Source organism: Neoarius graeffei, chromosome 10, assembly GCF_027579695.1.
Source record: "Neoarius graeffei isolate fNeoGra1 chromosome 10, fNeoGra1.pri, whole genome shotgun sequence".
NCBI lineage: Eukaryota > Metazoa > Chordata > Actinopteri > Siluriformes > Ariidae > Neoarius > Neoarius graeffei.
The window spans coordinates 86,285,883-86,313,482 of NC_083578.1; the positions used below are offsets into that span (position 1 = coordinate 86,285,883).

Here is a 27,600-nt window from a genome sequence, read left to right on the forward strand (position 1 = left end):
AAGATTATGCTAAAACATATTTCTGAAAGGACTTCTGATCAGTTAACGTTATTCATGTTAGCGTAACTCCGTTTTTACATGCTAACTAACGGTGTCCAAGTTAACTAGCTATGTGTTAACGTTAGCCGTGGACAAGGCTACGGCAACTTGGCGGGCAAATCCATAGAAAGTAATTTGACTAACCGGACTGCATAGCTGTTGCAACGTTATCGCTAGCTCTAAAAGCACAGACAACTTCATTACAAGCTTTCTCTTGGAATAAAATGTTTACAGACTTCAATATGCTTCTGCAGGTTGGACGGTGAGTTTTTGTAGGCCGTGATGTGGTTCGTTTTCAGCAAACAAAGCAAATGTTTAAAATGAAATGAATCTTTAACCCTTTCAGAAAACTGAACATGGGTTCGAGGTAAAGCCATGAGTGTGTGCGTTCCCCAGAAGAACCGCCTGCTTCCATTCTGCCATCAACTGATCGTGTTAAATAACGCTGCTGAGAAAATCACTGATCTTGATTTTATCCAGTCTATGGACGTGACGTGACCCTAGTGATTACTGATTGGCTCTCAGTGTCACCTGCGAAAAAAACAATCGTGTTTTAGAAAAGAAAAGAAAAAAACATCCACTTTCAAAGCTGCTTCATAGTAACGAGTAATGAGGACCTTGATAGAAATGTAGTGGAGTGAAAAGTACGATATTTGTCTTTCAAATGTAGTGAAGTTAAAGTCATAAGTTTCCAAAAAAAATACTCAAGTAAAGTACAGATAGGGGCGGCACGGTGGTGTAGTGGTTAGCGCTGTCGCCTCACAGCAAGAAGGTCTGGGTTCGAGCCCTGGGGCCGGCGAGGGCCTTTCTGTGCGGAGTTTGCATGTTCTCCCCGTGTCCGCGTGGGTTTCCTCCGGGTGCTCCGGTTTCCCCCACAGTCCAAAGACATGCAGGTTAGGTTAACTGGTGACTCTAAATTGACCGTAGGTGTGAATGTGAGTGTGAATGGTTGTCTGTGTCTATGTGTCAGCCCTGTGATGACCTGGCGACTTGTCCAGGGTGTACCCCGCCTTTCGCCCGTAGTCAGCTGGGATAGGATCCAGCTTGCCTGCGACCCTGTAGAAGGATAAAGCGGCTAGAGATAATGAATGAATGAATGAATGAATGAATGAAGTACAGATACTCAAGTAAACGTACTTCGTTACTGTCCACCTCTGGTCAATTTTCATGATTTTTTCAATCAGTTTTTTTTTTTTTTTTATTTTGTTCAGGGCGGCAGGGCGCAACTTTTCCTCGCTAAGCATCATTCTTTATCTTTTACCGTTCCGGATCTATAGTGTACGGTGACCAGACGTCACCAGATGTTTGTAAGAGCTAGTGCAAATTACTGCGACTTCAGTCACAGTCTCTATCAAGTTTCTTTTTGTTATTACCTCCGCCAAGGAGGTTATGTTTTTGGTAGCGTTTGTTTGTTGGTTTGTCTGTTAGTAACATTACGGAAAAAGTAATGAACGGATTGTTCTGAAATTTTTTCCAGAGGTGTGACTGGGCACAAGTAACAATCCATTAAATTTTGGCGGTGATCCGGATCACCTTCTGGATCCCGGATTTTTTTAAAGGATTCTTGGCGGAGGTCTGCGCTCTCCGAGTGCTTTTCTAGTTGTGATATATGTTTATTTCTGTAATATCTCACAAAATATCAGGTCATTCTGTTCTGTGGCTGGGGAGTTATTTAATTTGACGGGATTAAAGCAAATAATGTGCATGAAATCGCTCGCTTCGCGCAGTCAAGCAGACAGAGGAAGTCCGTGTGTGTGTGTGTGTGTGTGTGTGCAGGTTTCCCTTTGAGCGTGCACTGACAGTTCCATCATTCTGTCGCTAAACGAACAGCTGATCACACCGAGGTGCTCGCTGAGCGCCGATATTTATTAGTTTGGTCCTGCGTTCCCTTTCCTTCGTTTAGAACATAACGTCTTTTCTTCTCGCTTTCATTCCATTACTGTAGTCAGTCTTTCACGTTTCATTCGCACACTCATGTCCTCCATTTTTCTCTCCTGTTTCAAATTTTTATCCCACAATGCCTTGCGTGAACAGGGAAAGCCCACCACGTCATGCATGATGTAGTATCTTGTATTGGGTCATGGTGAAGCAGGAAAAAATGCCGGAGAATTTAGGAACACGTGGAGATAAATTCATTAATTGTTCTATTTAAAAAAATAAGCTAATAAAATTGGAAGTCTGTGATTCGAATTCAGTAGCTTTCGGTCCACTAAACACAAATAATTGGGTGGCGGGGAAAATTCTTTTTATGATCTACACTTGAAAAATCTGAAAGGCCGTCTAGCTTTAAAGTATTCCTATTTTTAAGTCATATTGAAACACAGCTTGCTCCACTAGATGTTCAGGTACTTATTCTTTTCTTTGGTTTACTGGATGAACCTGAAGAAACATACTATTGTGTGCGTGTTAACACTTCCTGTTCTTCCTTCACAGATTTATCACCTGCTGACTTTATCGCTTTGAGCTGTTACACTGAACTAATACATTCTCCCCATCCTCATAGCGCGCGCACACAGCGCGGCTGGTAATTATCTTATTGGATCTAGAAATTAATCCCTCACACTGAGCACCGATGAGTGAGATTGTGATAAAATGTAGAGATTACGACAGCAAGGATGGAAGTGTGTAATCAATGAGAGACTTCAGTGGTGAAAGACAAGATGAGTGAAATGATTCTGGACACCAAAAACTCTTCTGATCAATCAAAGCTTTAACATGGTCATGATGTTGAATAGTAAATGGGTACTAAGAGTAAAACAGCCCTGGCTAGCCATAATTATATAAATGATTCTACACACTGCAAAAAAAAAAAAAAAAAATCGTAGCAAACAAACATCATGAATATTGACACATTGGTCTAATTTGCCTGTTTATATTTTTGCTTACAGGGACTCGACATTAACTCTTTAATCCACTCGTCCAGTCGGACAAGCAGGAAGATTTTTCACTCGTCCTGACCAGAACCTTTTTATTGCTATGCATTTATTAGTTCAATGAAAGGAAAGTGGTTTAAAAAGTTAATTAAAAAGCAGGTATAGTTCATCATTACGCTTTAATGCTTTGTAATTTTTCAATAAAACTCAAACTTTAACTGTAACAATAAACAAAAACGATCCAGAGCCCCATTATGGTGTGTGTGTTGTTCTAACCCATGACCTAATCTGCGGTTTTAAGAGTTAAACTCACGCAAATTCAAACTTCTGAAGGAAATAAAGTTGCATCGTGATTAATCCAGTAAAACCTTAAGTATAAATTAATTTAAAGAAAACAAGTTGGACATGACAGAATCACGTTGTGAACAAAAACAAACAGTAAGTGAGTTCGGCACTGTCGGAAAATTCCCCAGAAATAGTTTACCACATTTGTGATGGTTAATGTGAGCCATACAAAAGAAAAATACAATAAACGTCGCAATGAAAGAAAATGAAGCTTCATCACAGATATTTATTTTATTGAGGTGTTTGATCGCCATTTCTCCGATTTCCATGAAGTTTAATAATCTATAATTAGATATTACGCCATGGTTATTTTTACACACACACACTCACCTGCTGTACTCAGTTTCCCCAGAATTTCATAAACAATAACACGGCCGGATCACTGAGGGGATTGAACTGGTTTTGTTGGAACTTTATTGATGTAACTCTTGAATAATTACTATAAAAATGACGATTTTCAACAAATATTCAACTCGTCCCGTCGGGCAGGCAGATGCGGATGGATTTGACTCCCCTGGACCAAATATTTAGTTGTCCCGGACAGTCGGACTACCGTTAATGTCGAGTCCTGGAGTATTTCAAACTTTTACATAGCTATTTCTAGAAAGAAGCAAAATTATCCTCCAATACATTTTCAAGCTTGAAATTAGTAAAGATGTCAAGAAATAGATTTAATTTTCACATAATGAGAATTATTCTATCCACATTCACTGGATATGAGCAATCGCACACTCTGATTGGCTACTCTACTACTAGGATATCAGCTCATATACCATGAGTAGAGAAAAACAAAATGGCGGAGCATATCAAGTCAGATACATCACTTTGTTATTAAGTATTTAAAAGAAACAGAAATAGCTAAATAAAAGTATATAGGGTTCCCCCCCCCAATATCTCCTGTTCCACACTCCAGCCCAGTCGGTGGCAGTAATGCACCTTTAAGTTGGTTTGCCAACCACCAAAAAAAACCCTAAAGAACAAGAAGAAGAAAAAAATGGTGGAGTGTAGGGCTGCGTACCTAAACATAACATCAGGTACAGGTACCGGTACAGCGGTTTAGGTACAGGTCCGGACCTGTACCTGAACAATTTGACAAATTCTTCTGAACTTCTTCAATAATGACAGAAACATTAATAAACTGTTGACAACTTGTCAGTATCTTTATTCAAAGAAAACCAAACATAACTAGGTTTCCTACCTCACTTCTCAGTCACACTGTAGTTAACTTGGGACAAAAAGTCATAAGTTGTCTCACAGCGAGAAGTGACTACACTAGAGTACTACAGACTCCACGCAGTCCGCGTCCTTTAACTTACGCGGCAAAATTACACAAAGCAACAAAGGCCGCCAATGCCAGCAAAGGAAAAATGGCTGACCTGCTTTTGAGTCTTTTTGACCAATCAGAACGCTGGATCAGCCAAGCTCTCGCAATGTCTCGTGAGACTGTGGCAAGAGGATCTCAAATCAAAGATGGCTCTGATTTCAAGTTTCAGCGCGGCATTTTACGTCTTTTCCAGTGCTAAATTTTCGTCTTTGTGGTAGGATTTACGCATCTTCAGTCACAAAATAAGCAGATACTTGGTGTAAATTTATATCGGTACAGTACCGGTACTTCATGATCCGGTATTTTGGACCTGTACCCAATCGATTTTCACGGTACAGTACTGGTGCACAGTACCGGTACGCAGCCCTAGTGGAGCGTGTTGCTGAACCAACAGAGGACGAAATAAAAACTACCTGAAAGCAAAACTAAAAAAATACAAAAAATACCCCTAACAAAATATGGAATAAAAGTATTTGACGGTAAGAACGTATCCTTTTTTAATTTTTCAAGAATTATTATTATTATAGCATTTTTCACAAATTGCTCCTGTCATTCCACCAGTTTGTTTACATCTCATCTCATCATCTCTAGCCGCTTTATCCTTCTACAGGGTCGCAGGCAAGCTGGAGCCCATCCCAGCTGACTACGGGCGAAAGGCGGGGTACACCCTGGACAAGTCGCCAGGTCATCACAGGGCTGACACATAGACACAGACAACCATTCACACTCACATTCACACCTACGCTCAATTTAGAGTCACCAGTTAACCTAACCTGCATGTCTTTGGACTGTGGGGGAAACCGGAGCACCCGGAGGAAACCCACGCGGACACGGGGAGAACATGCAAACTCCACACAGAAAGGCCCTCGCCAGCCACGGGGCTCGAACCCGGATCTTCTTGCTGTGAGGCGACAGCGCTAACCACTACACCACCGTGCCGCCCAGTTTGTTTACATACTAAGCGGAAATTATTTTGTCGGACGTTTGGTATAAAGTTTTTATTGATCGAATTTGCAAAATAAATAAATAAGTCTCTGTTTCTCAAAATCCAGTGAATGTGGATAGAATAAAACAGTTATTCCACTCAATCTTATCGTACACGGCTTATAGCTGACGAGGTGCTACGCTAGCCACTCGAATGAGTAGAATAACTGTTACATATCACATGACATTTCCTTGATTCTAGATCTCTCTTCACATCCAGTGAGTTTGATTTTAAGATAGAAATTAAGGCCAGAAGCCAAAGTTACCTCTTTTTTTTTTTTGATGTTCCTTTGTATTTCTTTGACTTCAATCCTTTTCCATCGCCTCCATCACGTTATTAAAGACTAAACGGTTGATCTGGAGATCATCTTTGGTCAACACGTGGAATGTCATGAGAGAGAGAGAGAGAGAAAGAGAGAAACAAACACTGTCTGTAAGGAAGAGTCACTGTGCAGTTTAATCTTTGTCTCTGCCAAAATAAGCCGTAATACCGAGAGCAAGCGAGGGGAATAGAGCTCAGACAATATTATACATGTGTGGGTGTTTCCTGCTATAAAGCAGATGGTTTTGGATCAGAATATTGTGGATGAATTACCTGAAGCTGAATCATTGACAAAGATGAACCTAACCTTAACATCTGAATATATCCAAATAATAATAATTAAAAATGAAAAAAAAAAAAAAAAAAAACACATATATGACCTAAAAAAATCTCTAATCTCCTGTCCTCACTCGGACTGCTCTTTTATTCTGGATCATCCTCGTCTTCAGTCTTGGTGCAGAACGCTTGCGTCAAAATGTAGGCCCAGTAAGCCACAGTAATGGAAGTGTTGATGATTATTATACCGATCATAATTGGGTGCAGCATGGTTCCTTCGGTCCGAGTTTGAGTCCGAGTCCGAGCTTCACCTCCAGTGTCTCTGTGATGAGTTCAGTTCCTCTGCAGCTTCTTGACGAACTTAATTCCTTTCTAATGCTTATGATTTTAAGAGGTTCATCCCAGGACATGCTGAGTACTGAAAAAAAAATCCTTTCTTATCTGACGGTAAAAAGAAATATCAGTTTTCCAGGGTACCTTCAACGTTAAGTGGACTGGAGAATAATGCTTCACCATAGGAACTTTTTTTTTATGTTTAATTAAATAACGCAATATTGGATTGTTTTGTTGTTTTTAACTAGCTACCCAGCTAAGACATGGACGTAAAAATCTTAACGGATGAGACGGACCACTCGCTGTGCAGGATTAGCTGGCGATATTACCCTGCTTTATCCTCCTGCTCGAGAACAAAAATCCCTGATCATCAGGACCATAAGCACCTTTGAGATCGCCAGCTTTAGCGAGTCAGCACAACCATACGCAACATCGTTATTTGTTTATCATCCAATCAATCGCATTTATACAGACGAGATTTATTCTGTGCTGCACAGAAATGCAGTCGCATCTGTGAAATAAACAGGATATTGTCATATTGACGTGTTTTTTTGGCGCAGAGAAAACATGGCACACTGAAAAGCAAACCTTGTATTTGGAGAGACCTGAAGAATAAAAGAACAAATATGATCCGATTCCAAAGCAAATGGAAAAGTTCGGAATTGGACTTGGAAATTGGGATGTACAGTGTCTTGCAAAAGTATTCATCCCCCTTGGTGTTTGTCCTGTTTTGTTGCATTACGAGCAAGGTGAGTGGCAAAAGTATGTGAACCTCTAGGATTAGCAGTTAATTTGAAGGTGAAATTAGAGTCAGGTGTTTTCAATCAATGGGATGACAATCAGGTGTGAGTGGGCACCCTGTTTTATTTAAAGAACAGGGATCTATCAAAGTCTGATCTTCACAACACATGTTTGTAGAAGTGTATCATAGCACAAACAAAGGAGATTTCTGAGGAGCTCAGAAAAAGCATTGTTGATGCTAATCAGGCTGGAAAAGGTTACAAAACCATCTCTAAAGAGTTTGGACTCCACCAATCCACAGTCAGACAGATTGTGTACAAATGGAGGAAATTCAAGACCATTGTTACCCTCCCCAGGAGTGGCCGACCAACAAAGATCACTCCAAGAGCAAGGCGTGCAATAGTCGGCGAGGTCACAAAGGACCCCAGGGTAACTTCTAAGCAACCGAAGACCTCTCTCACATTGGCTAATGTTCATGAGTCCACCATCAGGAGAACACTGAACAACAATGGTGTGCATGGCAGGGTTGCAAGGAGAAAGCCACTGCTGTTCAAAAAGAACATTGCTGCTCGTCTACAGTTTGCTAAAGATCACGTGGACAAGCCAGAAGGCTATTGGAAAAATGTTTTGTGGACAGATAAGACCAAAATAGAACTTTTTGGTTTAAATGAGAAGCGTTCTGTTTGGAGAAAGGAAAACAATACATTCCAACATAAGAACCTTATCCCATCTGTGAAACATGGTGGTGGTAGTATCATGGTTTGGGCCTGTTTTGCTGCATCTGGGCCAGGACGGCTTGCCATCATTGATGGAACAATGAATTCTAAAGGAAAATGTCAGGACATCTGTCCATGAACTGAATCTCAAGAGAAGGTGGGTCATGCAGCAAAACAACGACCCTAAGCACACAAGTCGTTCTATCAAAGAATGGTTAAAGAAGAATAAAGTTAATGTTTTGGAATGGCCAAGTCAAAGTCCTGACCTTAATCCAATGGAAATGTTGTGGAAGGACCTGAAGCGAGCAGTTCATGTGAGGAAACCCACCAACATCCCAGAGTTGAAGCTGTTCTGTACGGAGGAACGGGCTAAAATTCCTCCAAGCCGGTGTGCAGGACTGATCAACAGTTACTGCAAACGTTTAGTTGCAGTTATTGCTGCACAAGGGGGTCACACCAGATACTGAAAGCAAAGGTTCACATGCTTTTACCACTCACAGATATGTAATATTGGATCATTTTCCTCAATAAATAAATGACCAAGTATAATATTTTTGTCTCATTTGTTTAACTGGTTTAATTTGTTCTACTTTTAGGACTTGTGTGAAAATTTGATGATGTTTTAGGTCATATTTATGCAGAAATATATAGAAAATTCTAAAGGGTTCAACAAACTTTCAAGCACCACTGTAAATAGCACTAATAAGGGGAATAAAGATCGTGTTGTTGAAACTTCCAGTTTAATGATTTGCATAAAAATCTGGTGGAAAACCTTTTGTTTGTTTTGTTAACTTCACAACAATGTCATGTCTCACCCAGAAAATGCACAAATACAGATTTAAAAACATTTATTTGATGGTTATTTTGTCTGAAAAAGCTGATCCTGTCTTTATGAGAACGCTATGTGGTATGACAGTGAATAATAATAATAATAATAAAAGTAGTAGTAGTAGTCCTAAACAGTTCAGCATCACTGAGCAGCGTTTACTTGGAGCAGTCCATCTGCGTACTGGAACTGCGCGCTGTTCTCATACTCCAGCATGTCCAGCGCCACCTCGCAGCTCTCCTTCACCACGCGGTCGCTGTCCTCGCGGTATCTCTGCAGGATGGACAGACACGCGTCCTGCCCGATGGATCCCAGCGCCTCGGCGCACTCGTGCCTCACCATGGCGTTCTCGGCCTTGTTCTCCAGAGCGGCGCGCAGGTGAGGGATGCTCGCCTCGTGCTGCATCTGTCCCAACACGTAGCCGATCTCGTGACGGAATAAAGCGCTGCTGCACTGCAGGCCTGGAGATCACAAGGGGGGTATTTATTTTTCAACAGCTTTCTTTCTTTCTTTTAATCTACTGAAAATTTACAAATAAATTCTTGAAATAATTTCATCTTGGTTATATTCTGTCAAATTTTCAATAAAGTCTCAACATTTCAACAGCGATTGATTTAAGGAAGGAATAAAACGCTTGGGTTGGGGTTCGTGACGTTACAAGAAAACAAATCGACGACAGCGTAGGCTGATGTCAAGCGGTGTTACTGTTACCACCCTGAAGTTGATTATTTTTCCAAAAATACTGTGTTTACGAAATGCTTTATTTCTCATTAGCTCCAAAAAAAAAAAAAAAACCCACACAGCGGCCAACGTGCATTTTATCCATTTCTTGTTAAATTTAATTTTATGAAACGAGTTCCTGTTCACACTCATAACTTCTAGCATGTTACCAAAGTTTACCAACACTTTCAAAAGCAAAGCATCAGGAAACTTACGACACTTTTCCAAAGCACTGAAACTGGAGACAAAATTTTATTTTTACGTGTCGTTCATACAGGGCGTTTCAAAAAATTTGATATCATTTCACAATCTAATAACTTTGTCAATTCTTGTTCAATTGACCTTAAATTTTAACAGCATGTGTGGAAACAGGTCAAAATTTTATGTTTAATGTTTTTATCTTTTTACGTATAGAAATGCCATTCACTGGAAAAGAAAAAGCGTTTTGTGTGTTAGAGGACGCTCGAACACAATCGAACAAGACTGCAGCGTGCATTTATGAGAGAATTCTCCAAAAACGCACCAACTGCAGTGCAGATTTGGACACGGGACAAAAAGTTCAAAGAGGAAGGCTGTGTGTGCAGCAGGGCAAAAGGATCTGGACGACCACCAGCATCGGAAGAGACGGTCGAGCGAGCAGGTTCGCGAATACTGAAAATTTGTGAAATCGTTCATGGAATCCACAAACCTTTGAATTTCTCATTTCAGATTTTGAGGAATAAATCTTATATTAGCTTGTTCAATTTCATTTGCCTAAACTATATAGTTTCTGGGATATTTACACCTCAAATAATATCAATTTAAATAAAAAACAAAAAAACAAAAAACCCACCCTGTACAACCCCAGTTCCCAAAAAAAAAAAAAAGTGGGACACTGTAAAACAAATAAAAACAGAATGCGATAATTTGCAAAATCACAGAAACCCTATATTTCATTGAAAATAGTACAAAGACAACATATCAACTGTTGAATCTGAGAGATTTTTATTTATTTTTAAATATATGCTCATTTTGAATTTGTTGTCAGCAAGACGTTTCAGAAAAGTTGGGACGGGGCAACAAAAGACTGAAAAGTCAAGTTTATTTTTATAGTGCGTTTAATAATAGACGTCGCAAAGCAGCTTTACAGAATTTTAATGACTAACATGAGTTATGTAATTTTATCCCTATCTCCAATGAGCAAGCCTCAGGCGACATGAAGAAACCTCGAGAGGAACCCGACTCAAAAGGGAACCCATCCTCATCTGGGTGATGACCAAAAAAAAATATATATATATATATTGGTTAGTTGGCAACAGGTCAGTCACATGACATCCTGCACATATTAAAACTGCATCGCTCGTACCGTAGGTGTTAAAGAAGGCAACTGGACTTGCTTGAAATCCTTAAAGACGTTTCACCTCTCATCCGAAAGGCTTCTTCAGTTCTGTCTGACTAGTAGGGAGTTCCAGGTATTTATCCTGTAGTGGACCAAAAGCAACTCTAAGGAGAGTCACTGAGGTCACATGGGTCATTGACCCTCTCAGGCCAAGTTTACATTAGACCGTATCAGCGGTTCATCAGATTAACGTTTTTAAAACGATTAGTGTGCACACAGCAACGCCAATACACGATTCGCGTGCACATAGCAACGCCAATACACGGATATGCTCGGCTCCGCAGGCATCCTGTGCACCGGACCAGACACGATCTGGATTGAATACGTGGACGCTGGCGGATTCCCGTTTCCCGGCGTTTTAATGTAAACGGACAGTGCATCTGCGAAGAAAACGAGACAGATACGGTCTAATGTAAACTTGGCCTCAGTCATCCTGTAGATGTTCGGGTCACTGGAGGCCGGGTGTGAACTGTGCTGACAGCCTTGAAGGTCGTTAGCTCTCTGCCATCATGTGAGTCATTGAAGTCAGCGGAGTCTTGGTGTGGATGTGTATTCAGTTTTCTGAGAAGTATGCCAAGGTACTGTGCATTGTAGGTGCCTGATAAGTGGTGTCTCAGACCATGGCTCTATAGTAAAAGAGTCAGGGTGCTAAACTGGCCTGCCTGCAACCCAGACCTGTCTCCCATTTAAAACATTTGGCGCATTATGAAGCGTAAAATACGACAAAGGAGACCCCGAACTGTTGAGTAACTGAAACTGTATATCAGGCAAGAATGGGACAACATTTCTCTTTCAAAACTACAGCAATTGGTCTCCTCAGTTCGCAAACGTTTGAAGAGTGTTGTTAAAAGTAGAGGTGATGCGACACAGTGGTAAACATGCCCCTGTTCCAACTTTTCTGAAACGTGTTTGACATCAAATTCAAAATAAGCAGCTACTTCTAAAAAAAAAAAAAAAAATTATCAGTTTCAACATTTGACATGTTGTCTTTGTATGATTTTCACTGAAATACCGTATAGGGGTTCTATGATTTTGCAAATTATCGCATTCTGCTTTTATTTACAGTTTACACAGCGTCCCAACTTTTCTTGGAATTGAGGTTGCACTTTTTTCACAATTTCAAACTTCACATACAAGAGCTAGATGGCTGGAAGACAATTTTCAGCTCCCTACAGTGTGTATTTGTGTGGGTTTTTTTTTTAAGGTTTCCTGCTGAGGACCAAAGCGTCGCTCCCTCACCATCTCCCAGAGCGAGCACGGCCTCCTCACTGCCGAGGTTCCTGAGAGCAAACATGGCTCTGTAGCGCTCAAACAGGGGCAGGTTCTCATCCAGCAGCTGCGTCCGGAGCTCAGGAACGTTCTTCCTCTGCGCCGGAGGAGCGGGGTCCACTGAGCAGTAAGGGTTACTGTCTGTACTCTCGGCTTTCTCAGCAGCGTCACCACGACTCATCAGCCACTCCAGCCTCCTGACGGCCAGCTGACACGTCTCTGCCACCTGCACGTTAAACAACACGCAGAGAGAGAGAGAGAGAGAGAGAGAGAGAGAGAGAGAGAGAGAGAGCTCAGTGGAAGTCTAACAGAAGAGGGGTGTTGTTTTGTTAACATAAAACATGATGGTACCTCAACGACTGGGTCCTTTGAGTACTGTTTGAGTAAATCCAACACTTTTGGATTCCCGATGGCTCCTAAAGCTTCACCTACAAACATGAACAAAGTTATAAACAACTCACATCTTCCAGAAGTGCTTCCTTGACTGCAGACCTTGCCATCATCATCATCATCATCATCATCTTCCTCCCATAGCCACCACTGATGCCATTTTAAAGTAGCACAGGTCGATGTATTAAAAAGATGAATAGTACCCTGTGGAGCTAGAATAACCCCGAGGCACTTGACTTGCACGCTGCCTCACCCGCTGCCTCATGCCTGTGAAGGAGAATGACCTGGAAAAACGTCGCGTGCTAATATTTACACCTGGGCACGGAAACTGCTCGTCTGCCATGGGTTTTTTCCCCCCTCCCTCTCTTTTCTGGCGCCCCAACAATGTCAGATACGTCCTTAAAATCATCGTTTTATTTTTTTGTCTCGATTTAGGAGTCTTTGTTCAATCTGGGTGATCCGCCATGTTTGCTACGGCTCCGCGGTCACGACCTCTGACCCGCGCAGGACCTCATGCGACTTTTCCGAACTGGCTGCTGAGCGAGCGGTTTGTAAAACAGACTAACACCTGGTTAGGACACCCCGCAAGTATTAGGAAGTAAAACGTATTGAAACAAGATGATGCATACACTACCGTTCAAAAGTTTGGGGTCACCCAGACAATTTTGTGTTTTCCATGAAAAGTCACACTTCTATTTACCACCATAAGTTGTAAAATGAATAGAAAATATAGTCGAGACATTTTTCTGGCCATTTTGAGCATTTAATCGACCCCACAAATGTGATGCTCCAGAAACTCAATCTGCTCAAAGGAAGGTCAGTTTTATAGCTTCTCTTTTTTAACAATTTAAGACTTTTTAATGGCCTTATTTTAGGAAAATTTAATTTAAAGACTTTTTAAGGACCCGCGGCCACCCTGGAAGAAATGGGCAGCATGTGAGTTAAATAGGAGTGTCACAGCAATAGGGCCAGGGTTTTATATTTTATTTGGAAACTTCTGAGAAAAAAACTCAAAATTTGAGATTAAAGTCAAAATTTGAGGAAAAAAGTCAAAAGTTTCGAGAAAAAAAGTCAAAATTTGAGAAAAAGTCAATTTTCAAGAAAAAAAAGTTGAAATTTTCAAGAAAAAAAGTCAGAAATCTGTAGAAGGCGGGCTTCCATACGGAAGTGACACTCACTCGCGGCCGGTAGACATGAATGGCTGAGACCAGAGCCATGGAATTCAGAGTTGTGACAACCGGGGTACAGGAAGTCGGTTGGTGATGTGATTCACGTAGATTCAAATACTTCTAGGCCGAATAGAAATCACAATATTGTGATTCTGTCCCAAGACTGCAAGGATCTCTTTGTTATTAAACCCAATCCCGAAATAACATTTGATTAAAGTGCTGATGACACGTTTTTGACATCTTTGGCGATGTTTTATAACATAAAAAGTAATTCCCGATGATCCATATATTAATTCACGAAGGCGCCTATTTTACAAGTTATGATAAAAAACGTGGCTATTTGGGCAAATTTGACGGGGCTGCAGCACCCAGGAGACGAAGGAGGAGGAGGGGCTATATGACGTCAGCGAAAGAACCTTCCTCCCAACTTACCAGTTTGTTGTTGATGCGGCAGGTGTTCAGTTTATCATTATTAGTATTTTTATTAGGCATTATTATATTATACATATACACACACACACACACACATACATACATACACATTTTATATATATATATATATATATATATATATATATATATATATATATATATATATATATATATATACACACACACTTTATATATATATATATTAGTTATTATGCCTTCGTGTTGTGTTGCCGGCTTTTGCTCCAAAACCCACAAGGATGGGGTAAGTTTTTATTCAAGTTTCCCAGAGATCCCGAGCTGCATGCGAAGTGGGTGAAGCAAGTCAGGCGCACTCGTGACAAGTGGGAGCCCTCACCAACATCCATCCTGTGCTCTGAACACTTCGATTTGAATTGTTTTGACACCCTTCCCAGCTTAAAAGAATCTCTTGGGTGTTCAGTTCAGCACAAACGTGTGTTGCTGCCATCAGCAGTGCCTACAGTATTCCGGAGGGGGTCTACTAGTAGCTATGCCGGATCCAGCAGTCGCCTGGGACAAGCCGACTCCTCCAAAGACAGTCCTCCTGTCAGAACATGTGTTGAGAAACGACATAAGATAAAGGTACGTAGAGCTATAGAGTGCTCCGACATGATGCTAAAAATAGTAACCATGCGGTCTGCGCGGCCATCTTGGAAGTGACTCGCTCCAGAGCACTCCTAGAGTACACATCATAGAGTACACATTCATGATAATCATAAATGTAATCATAAGTCGGCGTGATATCAGTCATGTATTTGCTTGTGAAAGCTTGCGGCTTTCATGTAACTGCCGCCTAGCAACGAGAGGCAAAGGGTAAAGAGGGTAGGCTATCATAGATTCTATTCGGAAGAGATCAATACATGATTGCTTAAAAATTAGGTATTTTAACAATTTGCATCTGTTTTGTGATTATCGTGACACTTGTGCGTTATATAGAACTGTATGTCTTATCAGCACATCGAGGATCTTCCACCGGAGGCTTTAGCAAGTACTCGTAGCAACACTACACTTTACCCTTTGCCATGCATTGTTAGGGAACGGTAGCAAGTACCCCGATGACCGACTTCAAGAATATGCAGAAAAAATTTAGAAATTATATTTTCCAAAAGTCATTTGAGCTTAGTGTATTGCATTTCCATTTATATTGTAGGTTCTTGCTGATGTTTTTGCGGAGTATGACGCAGCTGCTGAATCAGAAGCTGCAGAGTTTGTATGTACTAGTTGTGAACATTCACATTATTATCAATCTCATTTATTTAAAATCAGATAAAATCATGCCACCATGATCACTGCTTAAAGTACCAGTATTTGGTTGTTCTTTTGTTCAGAGGAAGAGCTAGCACTAGAGAGTTCACCGGCGTTTTCATGCGCCATTTCCATTGAGTCGAACCAGAGTAGAACAGCCAGTGAACTGCAGCGTGTTCTTCCGCTGATGTCACAACATGGCCGTGAGCCACGGACCCAGTTTTCTTGCGCTGTGCAATTAAAAGTTGGATATTCGCGTAACAACAGCTTCTTTTCACGTAATTATAACAGAAATCTAACATGTTTGCCATGTTGTATAGTTTATTTAAGAAATTGCATAGAGTCATGTTCGTGTCATCAGCACTAAGTCGTCCATTTCAGCAGCACTAAACACAGTAGTAGCAGACTAAGTCTCCGTCAGCTCTGAATGACCTGGTACTTCCTGGTAGCCTAAATGTGTGACTTTTTTCTTGAAAATTAAGTTTATTTTCTCAAAACTTTTGACAAATTGACTTTTTTCTTGAAAATTTTGACTTTTTTCCTCAAAATTTGACTTTTTTTCCACAAAAATTTCAACTTTTTTTCTCAAATTGCGACTTTTCCTCAAATTGACTTTTCTTGAAATTTTTGACTTTTTCTCAAAAGTTGAGATTGTTTCTCAATTTTTGACTTTTTTCTCGAAATTTCTGACTTTAATCTCAAATTCTGAGTTTTTTTCTCAGAAATTAAAAAATATATGTATTTCTTAGTGGAACTATCGATCTTCCGTAGAATACTTATGACCAAGTGATATTTCAGTTTTTCTTTTTTAATAAATTTGCAAAAAATTTCTACATTTCTGTTTTTTTCTGTCAAGATGGGGTGCTGAGTGTACATTAATGAGAAATAAAACGAACTTTTTTGATTTTAGCAAATGGCTGCAATGAAACAAAGAGTGAAAAATTTAAAGGGGTCTGAATACTTTCCGTACCCACTGTAGCGATCTTCTGAATATATCTAAAGCCAGCAGTGGCTTCTAGATTACGAGCGTACTCTGATAACTTATCGCTAGTTGTTTGCACTATGGCAGCTGTTTAGACCACCAGCTATTTCACTTCCGGTAAAACTTTCCGCTAAGAAAAGTCACGTGACTGAAACCCAGCAATAATGGTAGGGGAAACACTGGATGTTTTATATATGCTCATGTTTGACTGCTTTATATCGTATGTACGTGATGCTAAAGTGTGCAAGGAAGCGTGTTTTATGTTCACGTTATCAATACAGACAAAAAAAAAAGTCGAAATGATGTAAAAGTGACTGGTCAGATACATAGTGAGCACGCCCAGCATGCTGCTGTTGGGGTTCCCCCCCGTTCGTTCTTTCAGTTTGAGAAATGATTCTGAAAACATTTTTATCTGTTTTATTTATTTATATACCACATTTAATATAGCGCTCTTTTCATACATTAAGCACGTTCAAAATCGCTTGGTGTGAATAGGGGATAGTCCTTTCACATTCCACGTTTTAGCGTTTCCCCTTTTACACCTGACATCAGATCATGAGCACATCCTTATTAAATAACAGATACGTTCATTTCTTCAGTGTGTGGTGTGACGACTCTCTACTCTGCTTTAAGAACACACAGCTCACCTGCTTCGTGCCTGACCATCGGTTCCTGCTCGGTGTCTTTCAGCACCGTCTCCAGGACCGGAATGGCGCTCTCGTCCTGCATTTGCCCCAGGCAGTAGGCCAGCTCGTGCTTCAGAAGCGCCGACTCGTCTGAAAAACCCTCGCTGATCCAGCTCACCGCCTCGGCTCCGCCCAGATTCCGAAGCGTGAACAGAGCCCGAAAACGAGCGGGAAGCTCCTGCTGGGTATCCACGAGGATGCGTCCGACTGCCACTACGTCCTGATTGCTCGCCATGACACCTTAAACATCACATGAAAGATAACTAACAATATAGCACCGTTTTTGTGTATACGCCAAAAACTACAGACAACGAGATCTACAGTACGGCTAGCGTTAATTATCGCTCCTGGGATCATAATAGAAGTCTTTCAGAATATCACAAACAACATAATTATGTATTTTAGTACAATTATGGATTATCAATATTGTATTTCGAGCGTAATTTTGTAGATCAAATGCAGCATGCACATCAAATTTACAAATTCGATACCGGAAGTGCAAATTGAAATTTTGTTAACCGGATTTGTAAATCCGATATATAGACACACAAACGGTACTGCAACAACACTTATTTTTTACTGTTCTTAAAGGAGCCGGCTCAGATTTCCCAGAATCTTGTCCGCAAGTAGCAAGCTGCCGTTTTCAATACCAACAATATTCCAAAACTCCTAGATCATCTATCTTAAACTGTGTTGTGAAAGTGAAGATATTTTGTCAGTGTCCGATATTTTAGATTCCTTCTACTGATCCGTTCTGTTTCCGTCTGGTTATTTGTTTGTAATGGACTCGAACCGGCCTCGGTCGTCTCACAGGCGGCTCTGAAGGAAAGAATAAATCTGGTATATTTTGTTCAAAGATTCTACGTACGGCATGTTGATGAAGAAAAAGTTCAGGATGGGTTTCGAAGCGAGTGAACAGGTAGCAGTCACGTGCTTACAAAAACAACGAACTGGATTCTGGGATTGCTGCACCACCCCTTTAATAAATCAAGATGTTGTAAATATGTAAATTGGGATTTATTTATTTATTTATTGACTTGTTTATATCTTTAAAGGGCACATCTTGGGTATATTTAGGAGCAAGATCGATGTGATTCTCATTTTATATTAAACTTTGGTCAAATATCGGTCACATTTTGCATTTTGTGCCATTTTTTCCCTCTTGCGCAATACCAGAAAAATTCAGTTGAAATCAAGCCATTTGAGGCGAATTGGTCCGCCTCTGAAAAAACTTGCCATTTGGATTTCCCGGGAAACATTGATTTTCGTGACGTCACGTGCGGGACGCCTCCTTCTGAATCCTAAGCCAGCGCTGGTTTGTTTATGAGAAAACGACCTGGTGGTTTTCTGCAAATTTCTTCAACGTTATCACGTAATTGTTAAAATGGTTAACAGATGTATCGTAGGAGGGTGTAGCAACACCAATCTTGATGGGATTAGTACTCATCGTTTCCCAAAAGACCGGACAATGAGAGAGAAACGGGAGCGCTTTGTGCGAGGCACCCAGAAAAACTGGCAACATGCAACAGACCACAGCATCATATGCGGGGCTCGCTTCATAAAGCCCGACGACTTTGAGAACTATTTGCAGTGGGAAATGGGCTTCAAGAAGCAACTTGATCTGAAAAAAGACGCAGTTCCATCTGTTAGAACGCCCAAAGCAACACCGTCTCCATTTGTGTCAGCGTCACCAAAAGGTGGATGAATCAAGCTCCTCGGACCTGCCTGATCCATCCTGGTGCCCTGTGTCTGGCTGGAGTCTCATCGCATCGCTCCTGTTGAGGACGGCCCCATGTGGACAGTTGAAAGTCACACTTGGAGGACGCTCTGGACTCTTACAGTAATGCTTTTATGGCTGAGAACTACAGTTGACTTGCTAACTTTAGGACTGCAGTTGTCATGAACAGTTTTGCACTCAAGATTCCATCAATGAAGAGTTACATCATCAATGAAATTGACTTCATGTTAAAACTGTTAATGTTATAGTCATGTTGTCTGTTGTTGCCCAAATGAGGATGGGTTCCCTTTTGAGTCTGGTTCCTCTCGAGGTTTCTTCCTCATGTCGTCTGAGGGAGTTTTTCCTTGCCACCGTCGCCGCAGGCTTGCTCATTGGGGATAGATTAGGGATAAAATTAGCTCATGCTTTAAGTCGTTCAAATTCTGTAAAGCTGCTTTGCGACAATGTTTTATTGTTAAAAGCGCAATACAAATAAAATAAAAACTTTTTTTTTTTTTAAAGGAGCCAGCTGTGTTCGTCTCTCCTGACAGAAGGCGAAGTTCCGCATCCACTGAGGCCCTCAAGCCGAGGACCAAGCAGAGCCGAGAAAAAGACCAAGAAAATCAGCGATTCACAAGTCGACTGTTGCCAGGGTGAGAAATAAGAGAGACTATACTCTAAATTAGGTGTTCCTGTGTTTGTGTGGTACACGGATAATGTTATTTATCGACACAAAAGTAAACAACACGAAAGCGCTGGGTGATAATACACTTACTTCACATGTATCAAGGGATATGCGTGCCTAGTCTGGCTAATGCGACTTCAAAGCTCATCTCATCTCATTATCTGTAGCCGCTTTATCCTTCTACAGGGTCGCAGGCAAGCTGGAGCCTATCCCAGCTGACTACGGGCGAAAGGCGGGGTACACCCTGGACAAGTCGCCAGGTCATCACAGGGCTGACACATAGACACAGACAACCATTCACACTCACATTCACACCTACGCTCAATTTAGAGTCACCAGTTAACCTAACCTGCATGTCTTTGGACTGTGGGGGAAACCGGAGCACCCGGAGGAAACCCACGCGGACACGGGGAGAACATGCAAACTCCGCACAGAAAGGCCCTCGCCGGCCACGGGGCTCGAACCCAGGACCTTCTTGCTGTGAGGCGACAGCGCTAACCACTACACCACCGTGCCGCCCGACTTCAAAGCTCTGCGAGCATTTGGTCTGGCAAAGATATTAAGCCCAACCGTTTCCCAAAGTGCGTGGTTGACCCGCCTCCCTGAAATGCCTCAGTTTGCTACTGGTCGAAGCCAGAAAAGGCTGTGACGAAGCTTAAACCAATCACATCACTCTTTCCTCTGACGTATGTGACGCGACGGGGCTAACTGGTAGATTAAACTCTTACCGAAGCCGGTCGGGAGCAAGGCGAAAACGTCCTTCCTTTCAATAAATACCTCCAGGGCTGCTCTTTGCTCCGTTTTCAATGAGAACTTGCTCCATGTTCGTAATGTTTCTAGTGAATGAAGCGCTTCCGGCATAGATTCTGTAAACAATCTATGGCTTCCGGTCGCAGTTCTACTACGTCAGTGCCTTGAACACGCCTCTACCCAGGGCCGTTGGAGATGCTCAAAGTTGATTGGCTCCCGATTTTTCGGGAGCTTGGAAGAGCTGTAGATAGCCTGCCTGGCCAGACTAAGCTCGCAACAGGCCCTCGTGTTGCGTCACGCTTAGGATGGGCGGGCCCAGGCTAATGCGTGTCAGGGCTTGAGATCTTGGGACCTGTCAAACACATTAAATGTATATACACAACTACAGCTGGGCGATATGGCCTAAAAAAAAAAAAATCTTTGATTTTTTTTCACAAAAAATCCGATTTTAATCGATTTCTTTCCCCGTAATAAAAATCAAATTACAGATGACAAAGAAATGGTTCAAAACAAGTTTTACCTTTATTTTGTTTTCACTTAAATTTCCCATTTGGGGTTAAATTGCAACCAGAAACCAAAAAGAAGCCAAAAAACAAGCTTGTAGATGAGATGGCAGACCGTGCTATTGTAAACGGTGAGAACATACAGTAACTTTTAGAAAGCTTTCTCCAACATCGCTTAGTCTCATGCCATGTACACACGTAGCCGGGTATTTTTAAAACCGAACATTTTCCCCCCCCTCCGTTTATAAAAATGTTTTATCCACACCACCTCGTCTTCGAAAAAAATCCCTTCCACACATAACCGAACATCTGCGTTTTCAATCACATTCATAAGCATTCCAAACCTGTAGATGGTATTATTTCCCCAAATCCTACCCCCTAATCACATCGCCTGTGCTCTTGGAGCAGTAGTTGGGCTTCTAAAATTAAACATGTAAACAGCACCTGCACAATAATTAACGCTTTCAAGGCACTACTCCGATCCATTACTCTTTAGCTAGCCGCACACTACGCCGATTTTCAGCGTACCGAGCCAACTGAAGTCGCGAATCAGGCGTAAAGACTAGTTTTCGATGGTACCGACTCATCTCACAGCCGATTCGAAAAACTAATCGGGAGCCAGACTGATCGGCAAGAGTCGCTAGCAATAGCCAATCATATCTTTCGCATATAACACGTGACATCATTAAACACAATTTCTAGCATGAGAAATACGTGTTGGTAGCACCTAATGCAGGTATATACTGTAATTCCATAGACTGAAGCTTTATCCATAGACACAGTGGGCTGGAAAGCCACTCTGCTCAAGTTGTGTGGCTGAATTCCAAATCGCTTTAACTCCCCTATATAAGTGCACTATTTAAGGTTGGAAATAATAGCTCATGCAGCCTAGATAGTGCGCTACATATTCCATGTTGTGTCATTTGTAATTCAGCCTGTAGCATCTTCAAGTGTTGGATTTAACAGTAACTATATCCAATAGCCAATCACAAAGCTATTGTCACGTGTCGCTTCAATCGCGACTGCACTCGTCAACAGTCGGGAGTCGGCTCTGAAATGGGTCGGTTCGGTACCGCGTGGATCGCCGTGGTGTGCGGCTAGCTTAAGTCCATGCTTAATCTGGCTTCTGCAGTAAACAAAGGTCGCACGTTTGACGTCAGGGCAGATTTGTTGTCATTTTTTTGGCGCAGATTGTGACGTTCTAAAACGCAAAACTCCGGTTATCTCTGTCTACACGAAAAGGCATACACGGAGTTTTCAAAAATCTTCACTTTGCCCGGAGTTTTTTTAAATATTCGTTTTTAATGTGTTTTCATGTGGATGACAGGCCAAAACGTAGAAAAATATCTTCGATTTAGCAGATACCCGGCTACGTGTGGACGGGGTCTCAAACTGGCACTGACACAATGCACCCTCAAACTTAAAAAAAATTTATAATAAATGCCCCCTCAAAAAAATATATATATAAATAAAATTGTGTGCACCCTGTGATGACCTGGCGACTTGTCCAGGGTGTACCCCGCCTTTCACCCGTAGTCAGCTGGGATAGGCTCCAGCTTGCCTGCGACCCTGTAGAACAGGATAAAGCGGCTACAGATGATGAGATGAGAAAATTGTGTCCTTTTCGATAAAACTGACAAAATAGGGAAAAAAAAAAATCCCGACTTCCACCGTATGTATGGGCACCATGTCTTTTGGAATAAACATCGTGATAGCATCTGTGATTGCCTTCCACCGTGCCGCGTTCTTATCATAAGGCACACAGATCACAAATGTGTCCGGGACGGTCGCTTACTTTACTTTGGATGGTGCGCTAGTGCTGCGGCTGCGTTCATTCCGCTGCATGCTTCTGTTTAAGGTGTTGGAATAAATTCGTCGTGCTGCTTCCTTTGGAAGTAACCGTTTTCAAACACGCCTTACAACGAGGACTTGTTTGGTCTGCGTCCGACGCCGCAAAACCGAACCAATTCCAGATCACGGAGGAAGTTACTCCTTTCTTGGGCACGAGTTGCGGCTTTCCCCCAATCGCTGCCATGTTGTTTGTGTGTGTCTATGGCAAACGCGCGGGAGGAGGGCAATAGTACCAGTGCCCGATCCGTCCCTGCTGCCCGATCCGTTCTGCACATGCGCAGAGGGGAGCGTCGGAGGCGGAGGCTAAAACTGAGAGAAAACCGATTTTCATAAAAACACATCGTCCTTAACTGTAAATTCGAATTAATCGATAAAATCAATTTATCGCCCAGCTCTATATATGTGTGCAGCTTATGAAATCTCTCCTACAGTAGCCAGTACTCTTCTAAATGAAGAAATATATAAATGCATAATAGTAATTAGAAAAAAATATGATTTATGTAACAATAGATAGATGAGCAAAATGGCTAGCTGCTAAACTTGGTGTACACAGACTGTGCACTGAATCCATACAGGATCTCTCAACCTGCTGGCGGATCCGGACGTGACGTCACGAATCTGGCTCCAGACTCCCTTGGGATTTTTCCAGACGCGTTTTGTTATTTTTTTTTTTTCTGCTGTAGACAGATAGCCTTGTGCAAAATGACCCTTCTGGATGAGTGTGTAAAAGGACATGCAACCCCGATTCCAAAAGAGTTGGGACAAAGTACAAATTGTAAATAAAAAACGGAATGCAATAATTTACAAATCTCAAAAACCGATATTGTATTCACAATAGAACATAGACAACATATCAAATGTCGAAAGTGAGACATTTTGAAATTTCATGCCAAATATTGGCTCATTTGAAATTTCATGACAGCAACACATCTCAAAAAAGTTGGGACAGGGGCAATAAGAGGCTGGAAAAGTTAAAGGTACAAAAAAGGAACAGCTGGAGGACCAAATTGCAACTCATTAGGTCAATTGGCAATAGGTCATTAACATGACTGGGTATAAAAAGAGCATCTTGGAGTGGCAGCGGCTCTCGGAAGTAAAGATGGGAAGAGGATCACCAATCCCCCTAATTCTGCACCGACAAATAGTGGAGCAATATCAGAAAGGAGTTTGATAGAGATGCACCGATACCACATTTGTGAAAACCGATACGAGTATGAGTACTATCATTTCAGTACTTGCCGATACCGAGTACTACCGATACCGATACTGCTGATGTTATTAAAATATAATTTTTCAAAAATTGCAGCATTTGAATATTTAATAGGCCTACTTTATCTATTTCCCGTGAATGTTGTTTTCTAACTGGAGTGATCATGCACACGGGTTCACATTGACAATCTCCGCTGCTCCAGAAGCGCAGAGTAGCCTTGAGTCCACGTCACACAGCCAGACAGCGCCTCTTCACGGTAGCGCTCATCTTTTGCAACATTGTTACAATAATGTTGCAAAACCTAAGCGCTGCTACGCTAGGCCTACCAGGCCTACATAACAATGTTGCAAAAGAAGCGCTACCGTGAAATGAAGAGGCGCTGTCTGCTGGCAGTGTAACGTGGACTACAAGGCTATCTGCGCTTCCCTGTGCAACCTCTCTCGATTGTCGCGCAACATTCACTCCCAGAAAACTACACTCATTGCAAATAGCCTACACAAAGAATTAAATATTTAGCTGCTGCAATTTCTGAAAAAGGCTGCTATTTATTTGGATTAGATTACAATGTCCAACTTTCGAAGTCAAGAAAGACTTGCACTCTTGCAACATGTAAGACCGATTGTTGATGAAGGGAGGAGAGAGCAGTGAGTTATCTATCATCGGCCTTCCGCAACATTGCGGTCTTGGTTGACTTAAGGGTTGTTCTGGTGGTGCGCTTAAACTACTCCAATTACATTTAGCAACAAGACAAGGGCGTGAAAGGGAGGAGCAGTGACCATCGCAACATCACAGAGAGCGCACAAGATAACAGTGGCGGCCGGCGACGATGTATTATTTAATTTCCATCGCCAGTAATGCAGACTAAAATATGCCCCCCCTCCCTCCTCTCATGTGCATGTGCGCACATCCTGCTGCGTGCTGCAGGAGAGTTGAATGCCTCGAGCACGCTCTTGTTCAGTCGCAGAACTTGTTAGGCAGACGCTGTTGCTGTCCATTCGCAACATCGCGTCCCGTGCTCGTGGAGCTCCATACCTGTAGGTGGGACGTCAGTTTCCTTGGTCTTAGCGTTGCCCTCAACTAAAACAAGTTGGAAAACTCAATCAGCCATTTCTTAAAGCTCTCTCTCTCACTCTTCACTCTTAAACTCTCCCGGTTGGACTCGTACTTAAAAACTCTGCCGGTTGGATTCACCTATACAAAAATCCGATTTTCATTTGTTTGTTAGTGAGTAGCCTGTCCTACAAAACCCTTACCTAGGCGAATAGCCAACATTAAAAAAGGACAACGTTGGGGATCTTAGCGTAGGCCTATCTGCGTATGGCAGCGAAAGGGAGTGGAGTGTGGAGAGATGTTTAAAATGACAGTGTTGGGGACAGATGTTGTGACGGCACTGTTTCATGACTACGCAAACACATATTCGTCATGGAAAAATGAGTTGTTGTCGAACAATTTTTTGTGTCTTCTGACGAAATTAGCCTACGCTCAATGCTTGAGATTTACAATTTTTTTCCTGGGAGAGGCTTTTTTTCCTCGAACGGACGCTGGCAAAAGGCGCTTCACGGAACACTATCGGCGCATGGTATAGCCTATCATATTATGCTCAAGCCTGAGCTCAACAATGCTTCAGTTTTTTTTTCCTCTCTCGAATGGAACAAAAAGCGCTGCGGGGAACATTGGTATCGGCGCATGGGATCGGCACTGGTATCGGCAACTGTTTGACAAGTACCTAGTATGAGTATATTAGTGGAGTATCGGGGCCGATGCCGATGCCAGTATCAGTATCGGTGCATGCTTAGAGTTTGACAGTGTAAAATTGCAAAGAGTTTGAACATATCATCATCTACAGTGCATAATATCATCAAAAGATTCAGAGAATCTGGAAGAATCTCTGTGTGTAAGGGTCAAGGCCTGAAAACCATACCGGGTGCCCATGATCTTCGGGCCCTTAGACGGCACTGCATCACATACAGGCATGCTTCTGTATTGGAAATCACAAAATGGGCTCAGGAATATTTCCAGAGAACATTATCTGTGAACACAATTCACCGTGCCATCCGCCGTTGCCAGCTAAAACTCTATAGTTCAAAGAAGAAGCCGTATCTAAACATGATCCAGAAGCGCAGACGTCTTCTCTGGGCCAAGGCTCATTTAAAATGGACTGTGGCAAAGTGGAAAACTGTTCTGTGGTCTCATCTCATCTCATTATTTCTAGCCGCTTTATCCTGTTCTACAGGGTCGCAGGCAAGCTGGAGCCTATCCCAGCTGACTACGGGTGAAAGGCGGGGTACACCCTGGACAAGTCGCCAGGTCATCACAGGGCTGACACATAGACACAGACAACTATTCACACTCACATTCACACCTACGCTCAGTTTAGAGTCACCAGTTAACCTAACCTGCATGTCTTTGGACTGTGGGGGAAACCGGAACACCCGGAGGAAACCCACGCGGACACGGGGAGAACATGCAAACTCCACACAGAAAGGCCCTCGCCGGCCCCGGGGCTCAAACCCAGGACCTTCTTGCTGTGAGGCGACAGCGCTAAACACTACACCACCGTGCCGCCCTGTTCTGTGGTCAGACGAATCAAAATTTGAAGTTCTTTATGGAAATCAGGGACGCCGTGTCATTCGGACTAAAGAGGAGAAGGACGACCCAAGTTGTTATCAGCGCTCAGTTCAGAAGCCTGCATCTCTGATGGTATGGGGTTGCATTAGTGCGTGTGGCATGGGCAGCTTACACATCTGGAAAGACACCATCAATGCTGAAAGGTATATCCAGGTTCTAGAGCAACATATGCTCCCATCCAGACGACGTCTCTTTCAGGGAAGACCTTGCATTTTCCAACATGACAATGCCAAACCACATACTGCATCAATTACAGCATCATGGCTGCATAGAAGAAGGGTCCGGGTACTGAACTGGCCAGCCTGCAGTCCAGATCTTTCACCCATAGAAAACATTTGGCGCATCATAAAACGGAAGATACGACAAAAAAGACCTAAGACAGTTGAGCAACTAGAATCCTCCATTAGACAAGAATGGGTTAACATTCCTATCCCTAAACTTGAGCAACTTGTCTCCTCAGTCCCCAGACGTTTACAGACTGTTGTAAAGAGAAAAGGGGATGTCTCACAGTGGGAAACATGGCCTTGTCCCAACTTTTTTGAGATGTGTTGTCATGAAATTTAAAATCACCTAATTTTTCTCTTTAAATGATACATTTTCTCAGTTTAAACATTTGATATGCCATCTATGTTCTATTCTGAATAAAATATGGAATTTTGAAACTTCCACATCATTGCATTCCGTTTTTATTTACAATTTGTACTTTGTCCCAACTTTTTTGGAATCGGGGTTGTACTTTCATATAAAAAAAAAAAACACTAAATTGGTCCAGGATCTGCACTTTAAACTTACTGGAGGTTGAGGAATAAGGAGGTGTTTACACTTTAAAGATGGAGGTCAGTTGAAAGAGAGAGATACACAGCTCCTGCAGACCTGGCTTTGAGAAAACATGAACACTGGTTACACTTTTAAACTTAATCATGTAGCTCACATCAGCATCACTGTGAGATATTTTACTCCAACAGCCCTTTCTTTATAAACCTAAAGCCAGAATTTACCATCGTTTCCAGCTAATGATCATGTTTTTAAAAAACACAAGATTTTCATCAGCTACTGTTAATCTTGTTATTAACATATTAATAAAATACTCACTGAGAATAACATAAATTATCCACTAACGTGCGTCAACATCCATTTCCCCATGCTGTCATTTCAGGAAGGAAGAGTTTTTATTCGTTACTTCATAGA

General features: G+C 41.9%; 1 protein-coding gene across 4 annotated transcripts; it reads right to left on the reverse strand.

The window, feature by feature from the left end:
• Positions 1-8,676: 8,676 nt before the first annotated feature.
• dohh (deoxyhypusine hydroxylase/monooxygenase) lies at positions 8,677-27,600 on the reverse strand. Of its 4 annotated transcripts, none has more exons than XM_060930923.1 (6): positions 27,505-27,600; positions 27,205-27,289; positions 17,030-17,308; positions 12,498-12,574; positions 12,117-12,372; positions 8,677-9,240 (listed from the first exon to the last, which is right to left on the reverse strand). In XM_060930923.1, the coding sequence occupies exons 3-6, from the start codon at positions 17,301-17,303 to the stop codon at positions 8,924-8,926; spliced, it is 924 nt and encodes a 307-aa protein (XP_060786906.1). In that variant the 5' UTR covers positions 17,304-17,308; positions 27,205-27,289; positions 27,505-27,600; the 3' UTR covers positions 8,677-8,923. The 4 variants fall into 4 exon arrangements, with proteins under 4 accessions (XP_060786906.1, XP_060786907.1, XP_060786909.1 ...); XM_060930924.1 differs by having other exon boundaries at positions 27,205-27,285; positions 27,505-27,597; XM_060930926.1 differs by having other exon boundaries at positions 27,205-27,285; positions 27,532-27,552.

Coding starts and splice junctions, on each gene's coding strand:
- dohh (XM_060930925.1), bottom strand. CDS start 17,303: ATGGCGAGCAATCAGGACGTAGTGGCAGTCGGACGCATCCTCGTGGAT. Junction 12,373..12,497: donor CAAAGGACCCAGTCGTTGAG/GTACCATCATGT, acceptor TTTAACGTGCAG/GTGGCAGAGACGTGTCAGCT. Junction 9,241..12,116: donor CGTGCTCGCTCTGGGAGATG/GTGAGGGAGCGA, acceptor TGTGATCTCCAG/GCCTGCAGTGCAGCAGCGCT.